The sequence below is a fragment of the Mandrillus leucophaeus genome, unplaced genomic scaffold, assembly GCF_000951045.1.
Source record: "Mandrillus leucophaeus isolate KB7577 unplaced genomic scaffold, Mleu.le_1.0 Scaffold195, whole genome shotgun sequence".
Classification (NCBI taxonomy): Eukaryota; Metazoa; Chordata; class Mammalia; order Primates; family Cercopithecidae; genus Mandrillus; species Mandrillus leucophaeus.
Genome location: NW_012101976.1, coordinates 2,398,492 through 2,418,183, shown reverse-complemented (window position 1 = coordinate 2,418,183; position 19,692 = coordinate 2,398,492). Strand labels below are relative to the sequence as shown.

Sequence of the window (19,692 nt, the reverse complement as noted above, 5' to 3'; positions counted from 1 at the left end):
GGGGGGTATTGGAGTCCTCCCTCTGGCTTTGGGCTGTGTGGCTGGTCCCACCTGAGGAGACAGGCTCCTCCGGGGGAAGCATCCCCTGCAGGCCCTAAGAACAAGGTGATTCAGGGCCCCTGGCTCCCCTGAGTTCCCATCTGTCCTGGGAAGGCAGTGGGGCAGGTGCCAAAGGATGCTGCTTGGGTAGCACTGCCAGTGAGTGTCCCCGTCAGCTGGAATTCCCAGTTTCCAAACCATCCTGCCCTTGTGGTCCCCTTCTCCGGAAGGGTGGGGGTGGGGGTGAGGACAGAGGCTGTGGGGAGGCCTGTGGCCCCGGGCCAGCCAAGGGACCAGGCCACCAGCCCTTCCTGGCTCCTGAATTCTTCATCAGCATAAATATTTACTTCCTTCCTCCCCGTCCAGGCTCCCAGCACAGAGGAGCTTCGGGGAGGCTGGACTGCGCCTGTGTCTAAAAATAAACAGGTAGCAGGACGATAGACACACAGATAGACAGATGGAACTGGCAGGGGTTCAGGCAGAGGGCAACTCCCTGTCCAGCCAGAGAAACGGTGGAGGGGATCCGGGTCCATCCATTACTGTCACCCACCCACCTGCTGGCAGGGGTGTGGTCCCTACCCCGCCACATCTCTGGGAGCCCCTGGCCCATGGGTGGCCTGGGAGGCAAATTCAAACCATCTGACAGTTCCAACAGGGGCAGGCCGCAGACCTAGGTCCCACGGCCTAGGGCAGCTGCCCTGTCTCTGATGACACATCCTTGGGAGAGGTGGGCAGCCTCCCTTTGCTGAGACCCCCGTGTCAGCCGTGTTGGGGTGGGGCCTTGGGGTGGTTCCCTAGAAGCAGAGGATCTCCAGTGAAGGGGACCGTTTTATGCCCTCATTGCTTTGAGTCAGGGCAGAAGGGGAGCTTGCTGGGGCAAATGAATGAGTGGGGGTCAGAACCAAGGAAAGGCTGGATTGAGGCCCCGAGTGGGGATGTGAGGGCTGCCTTCCTGTCCTGCCCTGTGGAAAGCATCTGGGCAGCTCTGCCCACTCACAGGCCATGCTAGTCCCCAGGGAAACACGGGGGCATATCCAAAGTATTTCACCATGTAGTAGTTATGTCCACCATGGCCGCCCTTTGGTATTGAGTAAAGAGACCCCGATACCGCGAAAGATGGGATCTCACAGTGTGATTATGCGGCGGTTAGATTTTCAAATTGTAATAATCCCAATGAATGAATGCAAGGAAATGTCGTGTTTAACCGCGTGGGAAAAGATTGCTGCTCTGAACGTGAAGTTTGGGTTTAGAATGAAGCGTTGACCTTGTTCTCGGGTCGGTGGATACTGTTAGATCATTTGCATGTGAGAAAAATTATACCAGGTGGGGCAAGGTGGCTCACACCTGTAATTCCAGCACTTTGGGAGGCCGAGGCGGGCAGATCACCCGATGTCAGGAGTTTGAGGCCAGCCTGGTGAACATGGTGAAACCCTGTCGCTACTAAAAATAGAAAAATGAGCTGGGTGTGGTGGTGTACGCTTGCAATCCTGGCTACTCAGGAGGCTGAGGCAGGAGAATCACTTGAACCCGGGAGGCAGAGGTTGCAGTGAGCCGAGGTCACGCCACTGCACTCCAGCCTGGGTGACTGAGAGACTCCATTTCCAAAAAGAAAACAAAAATTATACCAGTGAGAAATTCTAACAAAAATGATGAAAATTACAGCATGGGAAGTTATACTAAAGGAATATCATCTCCAGTAAAAAATAACTTGTACTTATTTATAGGTTAACTCTCAGGTAGAGCTGGTTGACTGTGCCAACCCTGCCCCAGCTGGCCTGGCCTGGCCAGGCCAGGCCACAATCCCCAGCTGCCCCCTGGTGGTGGCCCAGCGCCCTGGGGCTCCCTGGCTTGCGATGCCTCTCCTCCAGGCCTCTGCTGGCTGTGCCCACTTCCTCGGTTTGCCTGGTACATGCTCCCTGGAGGTGAGCGTGGCTGCCTGCTGGCCACCTCGGAGGATGCTCCTTGCCCCCTGGCCTGGTTCTAGATCTTTGGGGTCAAACAGGGCGGGCGTCCGGAGCATGGCTCCTGCTCTGTCAGAAATGGCTGTTGGGACTCGGCTAGCCGGTTCCTGGGAGATCCAGCTTGAGGCCTTGAATCTGATAGTTCTGCCACTTCTGAGCACTAGCAATCTGAGGCGATGCCTCTAAAAGACTCAATTTCGCCAAGTGCGGTGGCTCAGGCATGTACTCCCAGCATTTTGGGAGGCCAAGGCAGGAGGATTGCTTGAGGCCAGGAGTTCGAGATCAGTTTGGGCAACATGGTGAGACCCCATTTCTACAAAAAAGAATTTTTTTTTTTTTAATTAGCCAGGAGTGTTGCATGCCTGTAGTCCCAGCTGCCAGGGAGGCTGAGGTGGGAGGATTGCTTGGGCCTAGGAGGTCGAGGCTGCAGTGAGCTATGATCATGCCACTTGCACTCCAGCCTGAGTGACAGAGCGAGACCCTGTCAGCAAATAAATAAAATTCAGTTTCATGGCAAAATGGAGAACACGAGCTTTGTCTTCCCCAAGAGACTTGTGGGCAGCGGATGTTGAATCTCTGAGGAGGCCGTTGGCTCTCCTCCCATGATAGCTGCCGGCCAGGTCCCTCGGAGGGTCTCCCTACCCAGGAGACAACGTCACCCTGCCCCCTTCTCCTGCTCCTGCTCCTGTCAGACTGTCGTGAGTGCAGCCCGAGGAGAAGCCTGGGGTCCCAGGGCCACAGCAGAGCTCCTGTCCTTCCCCAGGTTCCTGCGTGAAGACCAGCTGGGAGCCCACTGCCTGCTGCCACCTCCAACTCCAGCCCCCTCACCATGCACTCCCTGGACGAGCCGCTCGACCTGAAGCTGAGTATCACCAAGCTCCGGGCGGCGAGAGAGAAGCGGGAGAGGACTCTGGGTGTGGTCCGGCCCCGTGCTCTGCACAGGGAGCTGGGCCTGGTGGACGACAGCCCCACGCCTGGCTCTCCGGGGTCCCCGCCCTCAGGTACTGGCCCTGGGCAGGGCAGGGGGACTCAGCCCTGATCCAGCCATGGTGATAGGGAGAATGGCCAAATGTGTCCACCAGCATGTAGCTGCAGCCCCTCTTGGCTTCCAGCTCACGGGAAGCCCACAGGCTTGTCCTTCCATCCGCCCAGAAGTGTCTGTCCGGAGGGAGGTGGGAGCTGCGATGCCCACTTCACGTGGCTGGCACATGATGCATACTGAGGCCTCTGGACAGATCTGGAGGAGTTGGTTGGGCAACCCGGCATTCAGAAGGTGTGGCAGAGGTCCCAGGAGCTGCACCCTGGGCTGTGGGGTGGTGCAGCTGGCCAACCCAGGCGGTAGAGTCTGGGTCTGAGCCCAGCAGGTGTCTCTCAGGGATGCCCAGTGCTCGGGCCCAGGGTGGCGTGCACCACTTTTGCCCTGCCTCCAAGAGCAGATTCACCCGAAAACCAGATTCACCACTTGTCCGAACGTGAAGGCTATGGGAGCAGCCCAGTCCAAACCTGCCACTTTACAGAAGGGAGCACTGAGGCAGGAAGGGGCCTGGGAAAAGCTAGAAAGATTCCTACCTGCCCGTCTGACAGGGACCCAGGGGCCCTGGGTTCGAGTCCTGTTCTGTTATTAACCCTGCGAGCCAGACCATTCCTGTCTGTAAAGCGGGCACTTCCCCCTCCCAGCTCACGGGGGCCAAGCTCTGGTGGCTGGTAAAGGTCAGAGGTGGTGGGCGGTGTCACACACCTGTCAGCTCCATAGGCTGTTCCTCAGATTCCAGGGCTCCCAGTGTGGTCTGGGGGCGTGGCTGGTGTCTGCTCCCAAGGTCACAGTGGGGGTTCAAGGCAGGAGGACCTGGCCCACCAGGACTCTGTGCTCCAGCATTCCCTGAATTGTGCCTCTCCCTTAGGCTTCCTGCTGAACTCCAAGTTCCCTGAGAAGGTGGAGGGACGCTTTTCAGCAGCCCCTCTCGTGGACCTCAGCTTGTCACCACCATCTGGGCTGGACTCCCCCAATGGCAGCAGCTCGCTGTCCCCTGAGCGTCAGGGCAACGGGGACCTGCCTCCAGTGCCCAGTGCCTCGGTAAGGAGGGGTGAGAGTTCCAGAGAGAGGGGTGGACTGGTTTCCTGGGGTTGCCATGACAGAGTACCCCAACACTGAGTGGTTTAAAACAGCAGACATGTTACCCCTCATAGTTCTGGAGGCTGGAGTCTACCTGGAAGGCTCTAGGGGAGAACCTTCGCTGCCTCTCTCCTGCCTTCTGGTGGCTTCTGGCAATGCCTGGCACTCTAGCCTGGTAGCTGCTTCACTCCAGGCTGTGCCCTGTTTTCACATGGCCTTTATCCCTCTGTGTCCAAACCTCTCTCTGCTTTATCTTATAAAGACGCTAGTCATGGCCGGGCATGGTGGCTGATACCTGTAACCCCAGCACTTTAAGAGGCCAAGGTGGGAAGATCGCTTGAGCCCAGGAGTTCAAAACTAGCCTGGGCAACATAGCAAGGCCCCATCTCTATTTATTTTTTTATTTTATTTTATTTTTTTTTTTTGAGACAGAGTCTTGCTCCGTTGCCCAGGCTGGAGTGCAGTGGCCCGGATCTCAGCTCACTGCAACCTCTGTCTCCCAGGTTCAAGCGATTCTCCTGCCTCAGCCTCCCAAGCTGGGACTACAGGTATACACCAGCACACCTGGCTAATTTTGTTTTTTGTTGTTGTTTTTTTGAGACGGAGTCTTGCTCTGTTGCCCAGGCTGGAGTGCAGTGGTGCGATCTTGGCTCACTGCAAGCTCCACCTCCAGGGCTCATGCCATTCTCCTGCCTCAGCCTCCCTAGTAGCTGGGACTATAGGCGCCCGCCACCATGCCTGGCTAATTTTTTTTTTTTGTATTTTTAGTAGAGACGGGGTTTCACTGTGTTAGCCAGGATGGTCTCAATCTCCTGACCTCCTGATCCACCCATTACGCCTGGCCTAATTTTGTATTTTTAGTACAGACGGGTTTTACCATGTTGGCCAGGCTGGTCTTGAACTCCTGACCTCAAGTGATCCACCCATCTCGGCCTCCCAAAGTGCTGGGATTACAGGTGTGAGCCACCGCGCCCGGCCTTTTTTTTTTTTTTAAACAGAGTCTCACTCCGTCACCCAGGCTGGAGTGCAGTGGCACAATCTTGGCTCACTGCAGCCTCCGCCTCCCAGGTTCATGCAATTATCCTGCCTCAGCCTCCCAAATAGCTGAGATTACAGGCGTGTGCCACCACACCTGGCTAATTTTTGTATTTTTAGCAGAAAGGGGGTTTCACCATGTTGGCCAAGTTGGTCTTGAACTCCTGGCCTCAAGTAATCCGCCCACCTCGGCCTCCCAAAGTGCTGGGATTACAGGTGTGAGCCACCGCACCTGGCTATATTTTTTTTAAATTAAGAAAATAAAAATTTAAAAAAGACACCAGTCACTGGATGTAGGGCCCACCCTAATCTAGTGTGACTTCATCTTAACTTGATCACATCTGCAAAGACACTAGTTCCAAATAAGGCCACATGCACAGGTAGGGGCAGGGGAGAAGAGGACCTGAATGTCTCTGTTTGGGGATGCCATTCAATCCACTTTAGATGGGATGGGGGGCTCCGGGCCAGCAGGACCCTGACTAGCTCTCCCCTCGCACCCCAGGACTTCCAGCCACTGCGCTATTTGGATGGTGTCCCCAGCTCCTTCCAGTTCTTCCTGCCCCTGGGCTCTGGGGGGGCCCTGCATCTGCCTGCCTCCTCCTTCCTTACCCCTCCCAAGGACAAGTGCCTCTCGCCAGACCTGCCCCTGCCCAAGCAGCTGGTGTGTCGCTGGGCCAAGGTGAGTGGGGGCCAGGAAGAGTGGTGTGGAGTCCGGGGCAGGTCACCCCGCATGGGCTCAGAACCCTTCCCGGCCCCCACAGTGTAACCAGCTCTTTGAGCTCCTGCAAGACCTGGTGGACCACGTCAACGACTACCATGTCAAGCCCGAGAAGGACGCGGGGTACTGCTGCCACTGGGAGGGCTGTGCCCGCCATGGCCGAGGCTTCAACGCTAGGTGAGGTGGGGTAGAGAGGGGTAGAGGGAGGACTGGGGTCTCCAGTGAGCTGAGCCACACCCCCTGCCCTCCCTGGAGCAGGTACAAGATGCTCATCCACATCCGCACACACACCAATGAGAAACCGCACCGCTGCCCGACCTGTAGCAAGAGCTTCTCCCGCCTGGAGAACCTGAAGATCCACAACCGGTCGCACACAGGTAAGAGGCCGGGGCCGGGCAGCTCGGCCCATGAAGGGGGTGCTCAGCTGAGACTGGCTGGGCAGGTCCCCGGGGGAGGGGACTGTAAGTCGTTCCCAGACCTCAGAGATGAGGGTTGATGTCATCACCCAGGGGTCCCTTTTCCAATGCAGTTTGCTGGGGGAAGCGTCCCCTGAGGGTCTGACCCCCACCCACCACCTGCTCTTGGAGCACCAATGCCATTTCCTGGGTCCCGTGGTTATCATCTGACTAATGCCACCTCTGTGATCACAGAGGCCAGGTCGGCTTCACTCCTCACTACAGCCCAGGCCCACAGCAGGACAGCTCTGGCTGTTGTAGCCACAGATGTAATTTTACATTTCCTAATCGCTGCATAAAAAACAGCAAGGCCATGCGCGGTGGTTCACGCCTGTAATCCCAGCACTTTGGGAGGCTGAGGCGGGCAGAACATGAGGTCAGGAGATCGAGACCATCCTGGCTAACACGGTGAAACCCCGTCTCTACTAAAAATACAAAAAATTAGCCGGGTGTGGTGGCGGGCGCCTGTGGTCCCAGCTACTCGGGAGGCTGAGGCAGGAGAATGGTGTGAACCTGGGAGGTGGAGCTTGCTGTGAGCCGAGATCAAACCACTGCACTCCAGCCTGGGCGACAGAGCGAGACTCCGTCTCAAAAAAACAAAAACAAAACAAAACAAACGCAAAAAGAAATGGGTGAAATTAATTGTAATATGTATTAAATGTAATTAATTAAATGTAATATGATCCCATACATCCAACGTGTTATCAATTCAGTATTAAAGACAAATCGGTGAGATATTGAAGTTCTTCATTTCATGACAAAGCCTCAAGGAGCTGATGTGTATCTTTTTTCCTGGTGTTTATTTCACCCTGGCAGCACATCTCCAGGTGGAGAGCCATGTATCAGGAGGTCAGTTGCTGCATGTGGCCCCCTGCTCTGGCCAGGGCCAGAAAACGCCTGGTGAACCTTGAGCCATTTGTTGAGTGAGGGCAGTGGTACCCAGGCAGCATTCCTTGTGGCCAGGCACACGCTGGGTGCCTTGAGCCAGGATATGATCTCCAAGGCCATGGTTTCTTTTTTTTTCTTAAGACAGACTCACTCTGTCACCCAGGCTAGAGTGCAGTGGCATGATCTCGGCTCACTGCAACCTGCACCTCCCGAGTTCAAGTGATTCTCCTGCCTCAGCCTCCCAGGTAGCTGGGATTACAGGCATCCGCCACCACACCCAGTTAGTTTTCGTATTTTTAGTAGAGATGGGGTTTCACCATGTTGGCCCGGCTGGTCTGGAACTCCTGGCCTCAAGTGATCTACCTGCCTTGGCTTCCCAAAGTGCTGAAATTACAGGCATGAACTCCCGGGCCTGGCCTCCAAGGCCATGTTCTGCTGCTGAAAGGCACACCCTCTGTAGCAGAGGGTGCAGGGCGAGGCCAGTCAGAGCTGCAGTCAACCAGCCTGGCTTTTCAGAAAGCCTCTGTGCCCTACCTGGGGCCAGATCTCATGCCACGTGCCGGGGATGCCCCCTGCCCCCAGAATTGGGGCGTCCGTGCTCCCAGGGAGTGCTTGGCCTGGGGGATGTTGAGTACATGGGGTGAGACCCAGGAAGGGGAGAGACCCCTCACAGCAGCACTGCACTGCACCACCCTGCAGGTGAGAAGCCCTACGTCTGCCCCTATGAGGGCTGCAACAAGCGCTATTCCAACTCCAGTGACCGCTTTAAGCACACGCGCACCCACTACGTGGACAAGCCCTACTACTGCAAGATGCCTGGCTGCCACAAGCGCTACACGGACCCCAGCTCACTGCGCAAGCACATCAAGGCCCACGGCCACTTCGTGTCCCATGAGCAGCAAGAGCTCCTGCAGCTGCGCCCACCTCCCAAGCCGCCACTGCCCGCCCCCGACAGCGGCCCCTATGTCAGTGGGGCCCAGATCATCATCCCCAACCCAGCTGCCCTCTTTGGAGGCCCTGGTCTTCCCGGCCTGCCCCTACCCCTGGCCCCCGGCCCCCTCGACCTCAGTGCCCTGGCCTGTGGCAATGGTGGGGGCAGTGGGGGTGGGGGGGGCATGGGCCCTGGGCTGCCAGGCCCCGTCCTGCCTCTCAATCTGGCCAAGAACCCGCTGCTGCCCTCGCCCTTTGGGGCTGGCGGACTGGGCTTGCCTGTGGTCTCCCTCCTCGCTGGCGCCGCTGGTGGCAAGGCCGAGGGGGAGAAGGGGCGTGGGTCGGTGCCCACCAGGGCCCTGGGCATAGAGGGCCGCAAGACGCCCCTCGAAAGGACGGAGAGCAACTGCTCCCGGCCAAGCCCCGATGGACTCCCCCTGCTGCCAGGCACCGTGCTGGACCTGTCCACGGGCGTCAACTCGGCAGCTAGCAGCCCAGAGGCGCTGGCCCCTGGCTGGGTGGTCATCCCGCCGGGCTCGGTGCTGCTCAAACCGGCTGTGGTGAACTGAGCCCACCCTGCAGACAGCTGTGGTGGCCCCGCCGGCAGCTCCGCGCACTGCCCCCGACGAACGGAAACTCTTCTGTGAAATAGCAATAATGTCCTACTGCCCGGGCAGCCCCAGCCCAGCCCACCGGGGAGCAAGGATGGTGCTAGGTCATTTATGGCTGGCCTCCCAGCCCCCAGGTGGGGACCTGGCCTGTCATGCAGGGAGAGCTGTGCTCCTGGGTGCTGAAGCCTCGCTCCTCTCTGTCCCCCACCACCCGGCCCTCAGCTTCTGCAGGGCTTTCCCCTGCCCGACCTCCTCCTCTTTCCCTCTCCCACCCTGGCACCTCCCTCACCTAGTAACCACCCAGGGCAAGTCGCCCTCTCCCAGCAAAGGGGGCGGGTGAGGTGGTATCTGCCCTCCCTGCTGGCACCAGGCTCCCCCTTCCTGAGGGGAGCCCCCAGGGAGGCCTGCCCTTCCCTCCTAGGCTCACCTAGCCCCTGCCTTGGGGGCTCCTTAGACCCCTTTCCCTCTGACCCTGCTTCCAGAGGGAAAGCAGGACAGACGCAGGCCCTGCAAAGCCCCAGGCAGAAGCGCGCCCCCCAGGACAAGGCGCCTCCCGCTAGTTAGAAGGGAGACCCGCTCCGCAGCTGCCCTCCTCACCCTAGGCCAGGCCGACAGCACCAGACGGGATAGCTGGTCACTCTACCCTTGCACCCCGGAGCCTCCTTCCTTTACCTTTTGGGGCACCCTGGGAGCGTGGGAAGCAGGTCTGAGGGCCCCTGAGCTGGCAAGGGGAGGTGCCAGGCTAGCTGTGGTGCCAGGACACTGAATGGCCTGGGCCCTGGCTCAGGGAGCATGTGGGGCCAGGCCCAGCGCCCTGTCTTCCTCCTTCCACCCCCGCTGGGCCTGGCCTGGGCAGCGCCCCCTGCAGAGGCCTTCGGGTCCTTGGTTCTGTACCAGGAAGGGGAGGCTAGCTGGGGACGACTGACCACAGGCTGGGACACAGCTCCTGGTCTGGGGACTCCAAGTGACAGCATGCAGGGGAGGGGGCTCCCAGTCAGCACTGTGTCGGGAGCTTTCTGGAGGCTGTGGACTGAAGGCCTGAGGGAAGCAGTGGCTGGAGGAGGGCGCGCCGGGCCCGTGACACATTGCTTCCTCTGGCTTTTCCCTGTTGGGCTGCTTTCTCAGAGGCACTTCCCCACCCCTAACACCCAGCGGGCCCCCCCCAACCCCGGTTCTGTGCCACTCAGAGGGACCCTGACAGGGGCCAGAACCACTTAAGGGTGCTGGAGGGCCTTGTACCCCAGTCCCATCCCAGGATGCCCTGGGAGATGGACGCAGCCATGGGCTCCCCCATCCGGGGCCTTTCCCTGCTCCCTCTCCCACCTGGCAGCTGGGAGTTCTGGTTTCTAGGCCTGCCCTATCACCAGGCCTCGGAGTGGCCAGGCCCTTCCACCTCCCCATCTGTACAACGAGGCAACTGCCTGGACAGCCTTGGGGTCCTTAGTGACCCTGCAGTTCCTCTGGCAGCTCTGCTGACCCTACCCTCTCCCGGACTGCCCTTCTGTCCCAGAGGGGTCACCCTGACCCGGCCCACCTTGCCTCTGGGCTTCGGACTCCAGCCCTGACAGGGCCCAGCCACACTGGCTCTGCCCCTCGAAGGGGCTATGAGCAAGGTAGGAGGGAGCTGGTCTCCTTTCTTCAGGCCCCACCCAGGCCCTGAGCACCCCCCACCCCTGTGAGGGCCCCAGGCCTTAAGTCCCTGGCGGGGTCATGGGTTTTTGACTTGAGCAGAGCGGAGGAACAGGGCACTGGAAGGCTGACGAGCTCAGCATGCGACTCCGTGACGGACCAGGCTCGGCAGGGCTGGTGTACTTTTTGTGGTTGTCATTGGTTTGTTGTTGCACATTCCAGGATGTCAGTATTTTAACAGGTTCTAAGTGCCTTTCTATTGTAGCTTATGTTTTTCCTCCTCTTGGCTCCATTGCTGTTAGCATAGAGTTTTAAAAAAAGAGATAAGCTAATGACTATAACAATATATTCCTCCATGGGAGAGGAGGTTTATAAAGAAACAATAAAAGTGAGTTGCAAAGATGGCTTGTGTGTCGTGGATGTGTCAGGAACCCGGCCCTGACACGCGGCCACCACTGCCCTGAGCCCCTGCAGGCCTGACTGGGCTTTCTCCCCGACCCTGCAGGTTCCCCTCCCTCTCAGTCTGCCGCTGAGAGCAGGAACTGGAAGCCTGGGAAGGAGGTAGGTGCTGAGGGCGCACAGGTGACAGGAGCTGAGAGGGAAGATTCCAGGCAGAGCATCCCAGGGTTCAGGTTGTCAGCCCACTACTGCCCGCTGTGGCTTTGGTGAGTGGCGGGGCAAAGGCCCCTCTTCACCCAGCCGCATTCTGGGGTATCGTGCCCAGATTACTGAGGTGCTAGGTTCAAACCTGCTCCAGAGACACGGTGGCTGCCGACAGAGCTCTGGGGGCAGGGACGCCATGAGAGGGAGCCTAACGCTGGCTCGGGTGCTGTGGAAGCAGGAGCGGCTGCATCCTGTACGTGACAGGACTCAGCTGGGACCCACTGGCTGGCTGCCCGCCAACCTCACCCAGCCCGGCCCTTCTGGGCTGTTAAAGGCTGCTGCCTCCCCATCCCCAGCACCCACAGCCCTGCAAGTGGCAGGAGGAGCAACCTGCCTTCTGGAATCTGGACACATGCACACGAGAAATGCAGAAAAGACATTTATTACCAAGCTATAAATTAGAGGTGGCGGGGTGGGTGGGGGGAGCCAAGAAGTCACGTGTGGGGCTTCTGCCCTTTTTCTCTGTCCTCCTGGGCCTGGATTTTGAGTTCCTCGTCCAGGCGCTCCTTTGCGCGGACCACCTAGTGGGTCACAGATAATCAGGCCAGGAGGCCAAGCCTCTGCCCCATACCCCTTGCCCACATGGGACAGCCTCTTCCCGTCAGCCCAGGTCCGTTTTTTGGAGGGCAGTGGGTGGATACGAATGCTTCCTTCAGCAGCGCCCCAGGGTCAGGGGGTGGTCTGGGGAGACAGAGCTGAGCTGCAGGGGCCCAGCGCATGCTGTAACCTCTGTGAGCTGAAAGCTGTTTCTAGCACCCCACCGGCTGGGGCTCCTGCTCCTTCCAAGTCCCAGCTGCGGGGAGGGAGGGCTGTTGTCTGGGGTGACACAGCCTGAGTGGCTGGACCCCGCAGAGCTAAAGCAGTCAGAGGGGTGGCAGTTCAGGGGGACTCCCTGAGGCTGGGGCACCATGGGAAGGCCTGGCAGTTTTCTGTGCCAAGCCCTTAGCTGGTCAGCTCCCCCGACCGGGAATCGAGCCCCAGGTGAGGAGAGGGGGTCCCATGACTTACTTCCTCCCAGAATCAAAGACCACTCACCTTTGACTGCAGGTAGAAAGAGCCACCCACGGATTTGTCATTCACCTTAAATAAGTGTTCATAGTTCTGCAGAGGAGAGGGGACGGGTGAGAGGGCTGCAGACTGCAGGCGAGAGACGCCGGGCAGGCTATGTGGGGCCACATCAGAGAGGCAACAGGGCTCCTCTCCACCCTGTGTGCCACATGCAGCTGTAGTGGTCAGTAAGAGGCAGAGATGAGGACGGATACCCTGGAGGGCGACTCGGCTGCTACCGGCAAGCACTCTGTCTCTACAACTGTCCTGCCTCAGGCCTAGAACTTCACCAGCAACAGTGACTCCCGCAAGTTGGAGTCCGAGCTGGGTATGACTGCAGCCTCCACATCGGACCTCCTTGCCAGGCCTCCCTTCACTCTTCCCGCCCTAGCAGCCTCTCCCCTTCAAACTTCGGGCGGCCCAGTGGCCTCACCTTCTGGACCTCCTCGGGGCTCAGCTTGGACACGTTGAGAATCTGCTGTGCCTCCTGGAGGCTGAGGCCGGAGAGGTTGGAAGCGGCTGCAGACCGGTGTCCAGCGCGTCCTCGGGCATCAGCTGCGGCCCGGCTGGCTGTGTGGACATGTGGGTGATCGCTCAGTCCTCAGCAGCCCAGACTTCACCCTGGGCCTTCCAAGTTGGTGGCTCACCCCTGCCACCGGCACAGGATGAGAGACACAGGGACAGGTGGCTAGGAGCTGCCTCTTCTCCTGGAGTGGTTTCTTTTTTAGGGGGTAGAGGCTGGGAAGGTGAGGACAGACGTGCCTCACTGGAGGATAAGGGCAGGGTCTGACCACTAAAACTGGTTCCTGGTCCCCAATCTAGACCATGAGATGACCCTGTCCCCCAACCCCCATATCCCAGGGGCACAGCAAACTGGGGAGCTTTAGGCTGTGATGGGGACTGTACAGTGGGGCTGCGGGCATGAGAGGGCTCTGCAGCAGCCCAGCTGCCCACCTGTCACCTAGACCACCAAAGCCACTGCGTTGGGTGACCTCTTCCCTTTCAGTGACCCCAGAAACTAGAATCAGGAGCTGCTAAACTTTTCCTAAAGGCTCAGAGAGTAGCTATTTTAGGCTTTGCAGGCTAATGAGCCTGCACTGGAACCATTCAACTCTGCCTTGAGAGCAGCCTGTCAGCCGGGCACAGTGGCTCACTCCTGCAATCCCAGCACTTTGGGAGGCCAAGGCGGGCAGATCACGAGGTCAAGAGATCAAGACCATCCTGGCCAACATGGTGAAACCCTGTCTCTACTAAAAGTACAAAAATTAGCTGGGTGTGGTGGCACATGCCTGTAGTCTCAGCTACTCGGGAGGCTGAAGCAGGAGCATTGCTTGAACCCAGGAGGCAGAGGTTGCAGTGAACTGAGATCACACCCACTGCACTCCAGCCTGGGCAACAGTGAGACTGTCTCAAAAGAAAAAAAAAGGGCTGCGTGCGATGGCTCACACCTGTAATGCCAGCACTTTGGGAGGCCAAGTTGGGTGGATCACCTGAGGTTGGGAGTTCAAGACCAGTTTCACCAACATGGAGGAACCCCATCTCTACTAAAAATACAAAATTAGCTGGACGTGGTGGCGCATGCCTGTAATCCCAGCTACTCGGGAGGCTGAGGCAGGAGAATCACTTGAACCCGGGAGGTGGAGGTTGCAGTGAGCCAAGATCTCGCCATTGCACTCCAGCCTGGGCAACAAGAGTGAAAACTCCGTCTCAAGAAAAAAGAAAAAAAGAAAAAAAGAAAAAAGAAAAAAGAAAAAAGAAAGCAGCCTGTGGGTGTGTCTATGTTCCAATCAAATCAATTTACAAAACCAGGGCCAGGCGCTGTGGCTCACACCTGTAATCCCAGCACTTTGAGGAGGGCGCATCACCTGAGGTCAAGCGTTCCAGACCAGCCTGGCCAACATGGTGAAACCCCGTCTCTACTAAAAATACAAAAATTAGCCCGGTGTGGTGTCGGGTGCTTGTAATCCCAACTACTCAGGAGGCTGAGGCAGGAGAATCACTTGAACCAGGAGGCAGAGGTTGCAGTGAGCCGAGATTGCCCCACTGCCATTCCAGCCTGGGTGACAGAGTGAGACTCCATCTCAAAAAAAAAAAAAAAAAAAAATTATGTTTACAAAACCAGGTATCCGGATGGGCCAGTGTGCCAGCTCCTGCCCTGGATGCTGTTGATAACCAGGTCCCCACTGAAAGATGCCCTGGTCTGGCACCATCCCCCACCATGGGAAGTGCCCCAGGCTACCCACACTGCAGAACCAGCAGGTCTGAGGTGCCCATGGCTACGGGGAAAATCTGACCTGGAGAGGAACTCCCAGCCCAAAGGAGAGACAGACCCATGCTTACCTGCAAACTCCTGCCGCAGGGCCCGTGCAAAGGCCCTGCCCACCACCTGCACACCCATCACAATGATCTGCGCCAGGTACTTGGCCTGTGGGTAAATCAGGCACCCGCTTAGCAGGCTGCTCCCTGTGGGCCCACAGAGACGGGCCCTGGAAACGGCTGCCAAGTGGCAAGGCTCCTGGAGACCCGAGGTCATGAAGCACAGAGCTGCAGCCCCAGGCCACCCCCTCCAAAGCACCCTGAATGAAAGCTTCCGTGGTGGGTGGCTTAGTTACTCACTGGGCAGGCAGTTGGGGGGGGTGAACTTGACGGAGCTCCCAGAGGCAGTCTGGCCCCCCATCATCCTTCAGAAAAGGCAGAGAGGAGCAAGGCAAAGTGGCTGCAGCCACCAGCTTCAGGAAGAAACACTGTGGTCTGGGACCCAGAACACAGGGACAGTCCTGGACCTGGCAATATCTCTCTCTCGACCCTGGGGCCCACAATCACTCTTCTTGAGTTTCTGAGATCAGGCCCAACCTTTATTTTACCAATGGGGAAACAGATCTGTCCTAATTCTCCCAAGTCTGATGAGTTTAAGTCCATTCCATTCAATAAAACAAAGTTACTAAGCAAACTTGTTTCCATCTTCAAGGAACTGAAAGCCCACTAGAAGGGTATTTCAACACACTATGGACCAAATGATGAGGGAGAGTCAGGCTCGTTCATTTGTTCAGCCAGTGGTTCACCCATTCGTTCACACATCTGCTGAGAGTCTATTCTGCTCAGCACTTGAGCACAAAGCTACACAGAACCTGGTCCCTGCCCTGAGTCGGAGCACACTGCTGGCCCGGCAGGGAACCCCACTGTCGCACAGCAGGCTGAACATGCTGGAAGGCTGCACGTGTGATCCCATGCCCCACGGAGGCCCTGGGGAAGACTCAGTAAGAGGCGACCGGAAGCACAGAGTCGAGAAGAAAAGCTCAAGACTGAGATGGGGTTCTGTGAGAGGAGGGGACTCCTCCTGGGCTGGGCTTTGCAGGGCAGGTAGAATCATGACGGAAATACTAGGGCTTTCTAGGCAAAGGGACTGGGTTGAGCCAAAACTGGCAGGAGAGAAGGCAGAAGGGAGTTCCTGCAAGCAGCCAACAGCCTACGCTGGCCTGGGAAAGACTGGGAATCTGGCGGATGACAGGGAAAGATGCACAGATCTTATGTGAAACAAAGAGATTATATATAGACAGCATTTACAAAGGACCTTGTGACTGCAAAGCTGTAGACGCGGGGGCGTGGCGCGGGCTGGAGGCGGCTAGGCATAGGTTGAAAGCTCATGCGGCACAGCCAAGTGACTTTCCCTTTCTTCCTAGTGCTTTTCTGTAGATTTCCCTTCAGTCAACAAGTATCAACTGAGCCCGCACCCCAGGCACAGCGCCAAACAGCCAAACACGTTCAATTCATTGTGCCTTTTAATTCTGACAACTCGGGGGTTGGGGGGCCGGGGTTGCTGACTGGCCTGAGGACACACAGTGGGTGCCTCAGAGGCAGACGGGAAACCCAAGGCTGGCGCTATCAGCCACCGCAGTCACTACGCAGGGTCCGGGGTCTGAAGGGAGGGCTCCTGGGCAAGCCGACAAGTATCAAGAACCCAACCCAGAGGCTAGAACGGCTCGCTCCAGATTCCAGTGGATTCGACTTCAGCGCTGGCCTTCCTCAGCCTCCGAGGACCTGCTCTTTCCTTAACAGGCGGGATGTAATTACCGGCCATTAGGGGAATGAACAAACACAAGTGGGTTGAGATTTCAAAAGTAGGTGGAAACTTCGTAACTTCGGGATTTCACAGCAGAAAGCAGAGGCCAGAGGAGACCCTCCTGTGATCACAGCGAGGGGCAGGGCTCTGGCCAGCTGTACCCTCCTATAATCATGGCACGGAGCAGGGCTGGGGCTGTACTGCAGGCGAGGGCGGGTCAGGAATGCACCTGCTCACACCTGCGGTCTCACGTGACTTCGCCTCCTTCCTACAGCCCCTCCCTAGTGGAACAGGAGGCACAGGGATGGGATGCTGGTGCTGTCTGAAGGACAGAGGTGAAAGGCAGAGGGTCCCCTCCGCCTGAAACACAGCTCAGGTCTCAAACTACCCCTCCCACCAACTCGGTCCCTCTGCTGCTATCGCACGGCCTTGCAATCACTTGTTTACTATTCTGCCAAGGCCAATGACTGTTGCAAAATAATGAACGTTAAGAGCGGAGGTCATAACTGGGGAGCTTCCCCAACCGCCCCTGCACACTTCAAACCAAAGCGGCGTGATGGCCTGTGGCTTTAGCTGCCTAGAGCTGCAGGGCAGAGGGTGGCTGGACTGCAAAGTTACAGCAGACTGGACGGCCCATTGAGGCCAGCAAGGTTCCCGTGGGAGGCATCTCCCAGAAGAGGCAGTGTAGTGTAGTGGTTATACCTGCAGGCTTTGGGATAACATGTGTGCAAATCCCAGCTGTGCGACCACAGACATGTTCTCAACTCCTTTGAGCCCCAGTGTGCCTACCTGTAAAATGTGGCCACCAATAAAGCTGTCACATGGATTAAATGAGATAATGCCTGTCAAGTGCCTGGCACAGAGCCTAATAGTACAGTAGATGCTCAATAAACATTGGTTTTCATTCCTTACTGTTTCACAAACTCTGTCAATGACCAGGCACTATGAAGTAACAAAGCTTCTTTCAAAATAGCAGCTCATTTGATATAGGCCCTTTGCTTCCTCAGGGGTGAAGGCTGCAGAACACCATACTACATTCCCTCAGGGAGCTGGGAAGGAGCAAGGCAGCAGAATGAGAACCACGTTGACCTGGGACCAGAACCCTAGCTTTGTTTCTCAATAGCTGTGTGCTCCTGGACAAATTACTCAACCTCTCTGAACCTGTTTTTTTGTTTGTTTGTTTTGGGTTTTTTATTATTTATTTTTTTGAGACTGAGTCTCGCTCTGTCACTCAGGCTAGAGTGCAGTGGCTTGATCTCAGTTCATTGCAACCTCCGCCTCCCAGGTTCAAACGATTCTCCTGCTTCACCCTCCCAAGTAACTGGGATTACAGGTGAACACAACCAAGCCTAGCTAATTTTGTATTTTTAGTAGAAATGAAGTTTCACCATGTTGGTCAGGCTGGTCTCAAACTCCTGACCTCAGGTGATCCACCCGCCTTGGCCTCCCAAAGTGCTGGGATTACAGGCGTGAGACACCACGCCCGGCCTTTTTTTTTTTTTGAAGCAGAGTCTAACTCTGTCGTCCAGGCTGGAGTGCAGTGGTGCAATCATGGCTGACTGGCAGCCTCAGCCTACCAGCCTCAAGAGATTCTCCTGCTTAAGCCTCCCGAGTAGCTGGAGCTACTTGTACTCAGCCTCCGAGGACCCGCTCTTTCCTTAACAGGCGGGATGTGATATGGGCCATTAGGGGAATGAACAAACACAGGTGGGTTAGGATTTCACAAGTAGGTGGAAACTTCGTAACTTCTGGAGGCTGGGCACACGCCACCACACTTGGCTAAATTTTTGTACTTTTCTGGAGAGATGGGGTTTCACCATGTTGCCCAGGTGTGGTCTTGCACTCCTAGGTTCACATGATCTGCCTGCCTCAGCTTCCCAAAGTGCTGGGATTACAGGCGTGCGCCACTGGGCCCAGCCTACCTCAGTTTTCTTAACTGCGAAATGGAGAGAATAATGCCCTCCTCACAAGAGGACAACAGGCTCTCAGGAGGCAATGCCATTAACACCACATGGACAGACAGCGGCAGGCCCAGAACTAGGCGGTGCAGCCACGCCCCTCATCCACCTATCCAGTACCCCAATGTCCCCTGAGCTTCCACCATGGGTCAGGCTGCATTCAGAGCTCACTCACAGGGAGCAGATCTCTGCCAGCTGTGGCTACCATGGGTGACCAAACCAACCACTACCTGAGGCCCCTCCCAGAGGCTCCAAACATCCCATAGTCCACTGACTGACAGTTGGGCCTGAGGGTCCCAGGTGAGAGGACCCAGCTGACTTGGCATCCAACTTCAGGCCACGCGGCTGTCAGACAGCAGCAGTTAGAAGCACAGGATCCAACCCTGGCACGCATGGAGGCAGCACATGCACCTCCTTGCTGGGCAGCAACCTGGCCCGAGGCAGGACCAGAGCCCAGCAGCTGGGACCACAGACAGTGCTGTGGGAGGCACTCAGCAATGGGGCTTACACTGACTTGTGTCTGAGATTCCCGTGCAATGCGCCATTGATGCCAAGCCCCAGGCTCCGGGTAGATAAGCAGACAGCCTGAGACTCACTCTCTTCTCAAGGACACTCTGGTCACCCAGGGCCCCTGAAACAGATACAGGCATCACAACTAGACAGGAGAAAGGTCAGGACCACAACTGCAGCACGTGCCACGACAATCGGGGCCCGGCCAGTGACGGGCACAGCAGGTGCCCCCGATGCATCTGAATGAATACGGCTGTTGCAGCCTTGTCCAACCTGATGTCTCATGAACTCCATGTCCCCAGGCAGGGTTTCCAAGCGCCTCCTAACTCTTCTGCAGGAGGGTTCTGGCCATCTCCCAGAACACACACAATTCTCCACTGCCGCCTGCAGATTTGGTCCACTCCCCAGCGTGGCATTCGCAGTGCCTGGTCTGGCCTCAACTTCTCACCCTCATCTCTCCACGCTGCAACCACACCCTCTGATCCTAGAGCCGCTCTCATACTTCTGTACTCCTCAGGGCCTCTGCTGTTCTGACTTCCTGCACCTTGAACATCCTCCCTTCTACCCTGATCCTGTGAAAACCCAACATCCCTCAGGACTTACCATCATCCCCCCATCCCTCAGGTGAAATCCTTCCCAGGCTCTCCCATGTATACCTTCCGACAGCACTTTCTTTTTTTTTTTGGAGACAGAGTCTGGCTCTGTGGCCCAGGCTGGAGTGCAGTGGTGCGATCTCGGCTCACTGCAACCTCCGCCTCCCAGGTTCAAGCAATTCTTCTGCCTCAGCCTCCCGAGTGGCTGGGACTACAGGCGCCCACCGCCACACCCAGCTAATTTTTTTTTTTGAGATGGAGTTTTGCTCTTGTTGCCCAGGCTGGAGTGCAATGGCATGATTTCGGCTCACCGCAACCTCCGCCTCCCGGGTTCAAGCAATTCTCCTACCTCAGCCTCTCGAGCAGCTGAGATTACAGGCATGCGCCACCACGCCCAGCTAATTTTGTATTTTTAGTAGAGACGGGGTTTGGTTTCTCCATGTTGATGAGGCTGGTCTCGAACTCCCGACCTCAGGTGATCC

The 19,692-nt window shown here is 57.1% G+C and overlaps 2 protein-coding genes across 3 annotated transcripts in view; one reads left to right on the top strand and one right to left on the bottom strand.

Moving 5' to 3' along the window:
* Positions 1 to 2,761: 2,761 nt before the first annotated feature.
* On the top strand, positions 2,762 to 10,781 carry GLIS2 (GLIS family zinc finger 2). The gene is made up of 6 exons (XM_011978482.1): positions 2,762 to 3,001; positions 3,902 to 4,074; positions 5,651 to 5,827; positions 5,910 to 6,043; positions 6,125 to 6,243; positions 7,909 to 10,781. The coding sequence occupies exons 1-6, from the start codon at positions 2,830 to 2,832 to the stop codon at positions 8,706 to 8,708; spliced, it is 1,575 nt and encodes a 524-aa protein (XP_011833872.1). The 5' UTR covers positions 2,762 to 2,829; the 3' UTR covers positions 8,709 to 10,781.
* A 627-nt stretch (positions 10,782 to 11,408) lies between these two features.
* The window catches only part of LOC105538594 (mitochondrial import inner membrane translocase subunit TIM16), an 89,207-nt gene continuing 80,923 nt past the window's right edge, over positions 11,409 to 19,692 (bottom strand). For both annotated transcript variants that reach the window (XM_011978483.1, XM_011978488.1), the window contains 4 exons: positions 14,430 to 14,514; positions 12,523 to 12,659; positions 12,078 to 12,143; positions 11,409 to 11,563 (listed from right to left, as the gene is read on the bottom strand). In XM_011978483.1, coding sequence (XP_011833873.1) covers positions 11,477 to 11,563; positions 12,078 to 12,143; positions 12,523 to 12,659; positions 14,430 to 14,514 — 375 coding nt within the window. In that variant the 3' untranslated portion in view covers positions 11,409 to 11,476. The remainder of the gene's footprint in view (positions 11,564 to 12,077; positions 12,144 to 12,522; positions 12,660 to 14,429; positions 14,515 to 19,692) is intronic.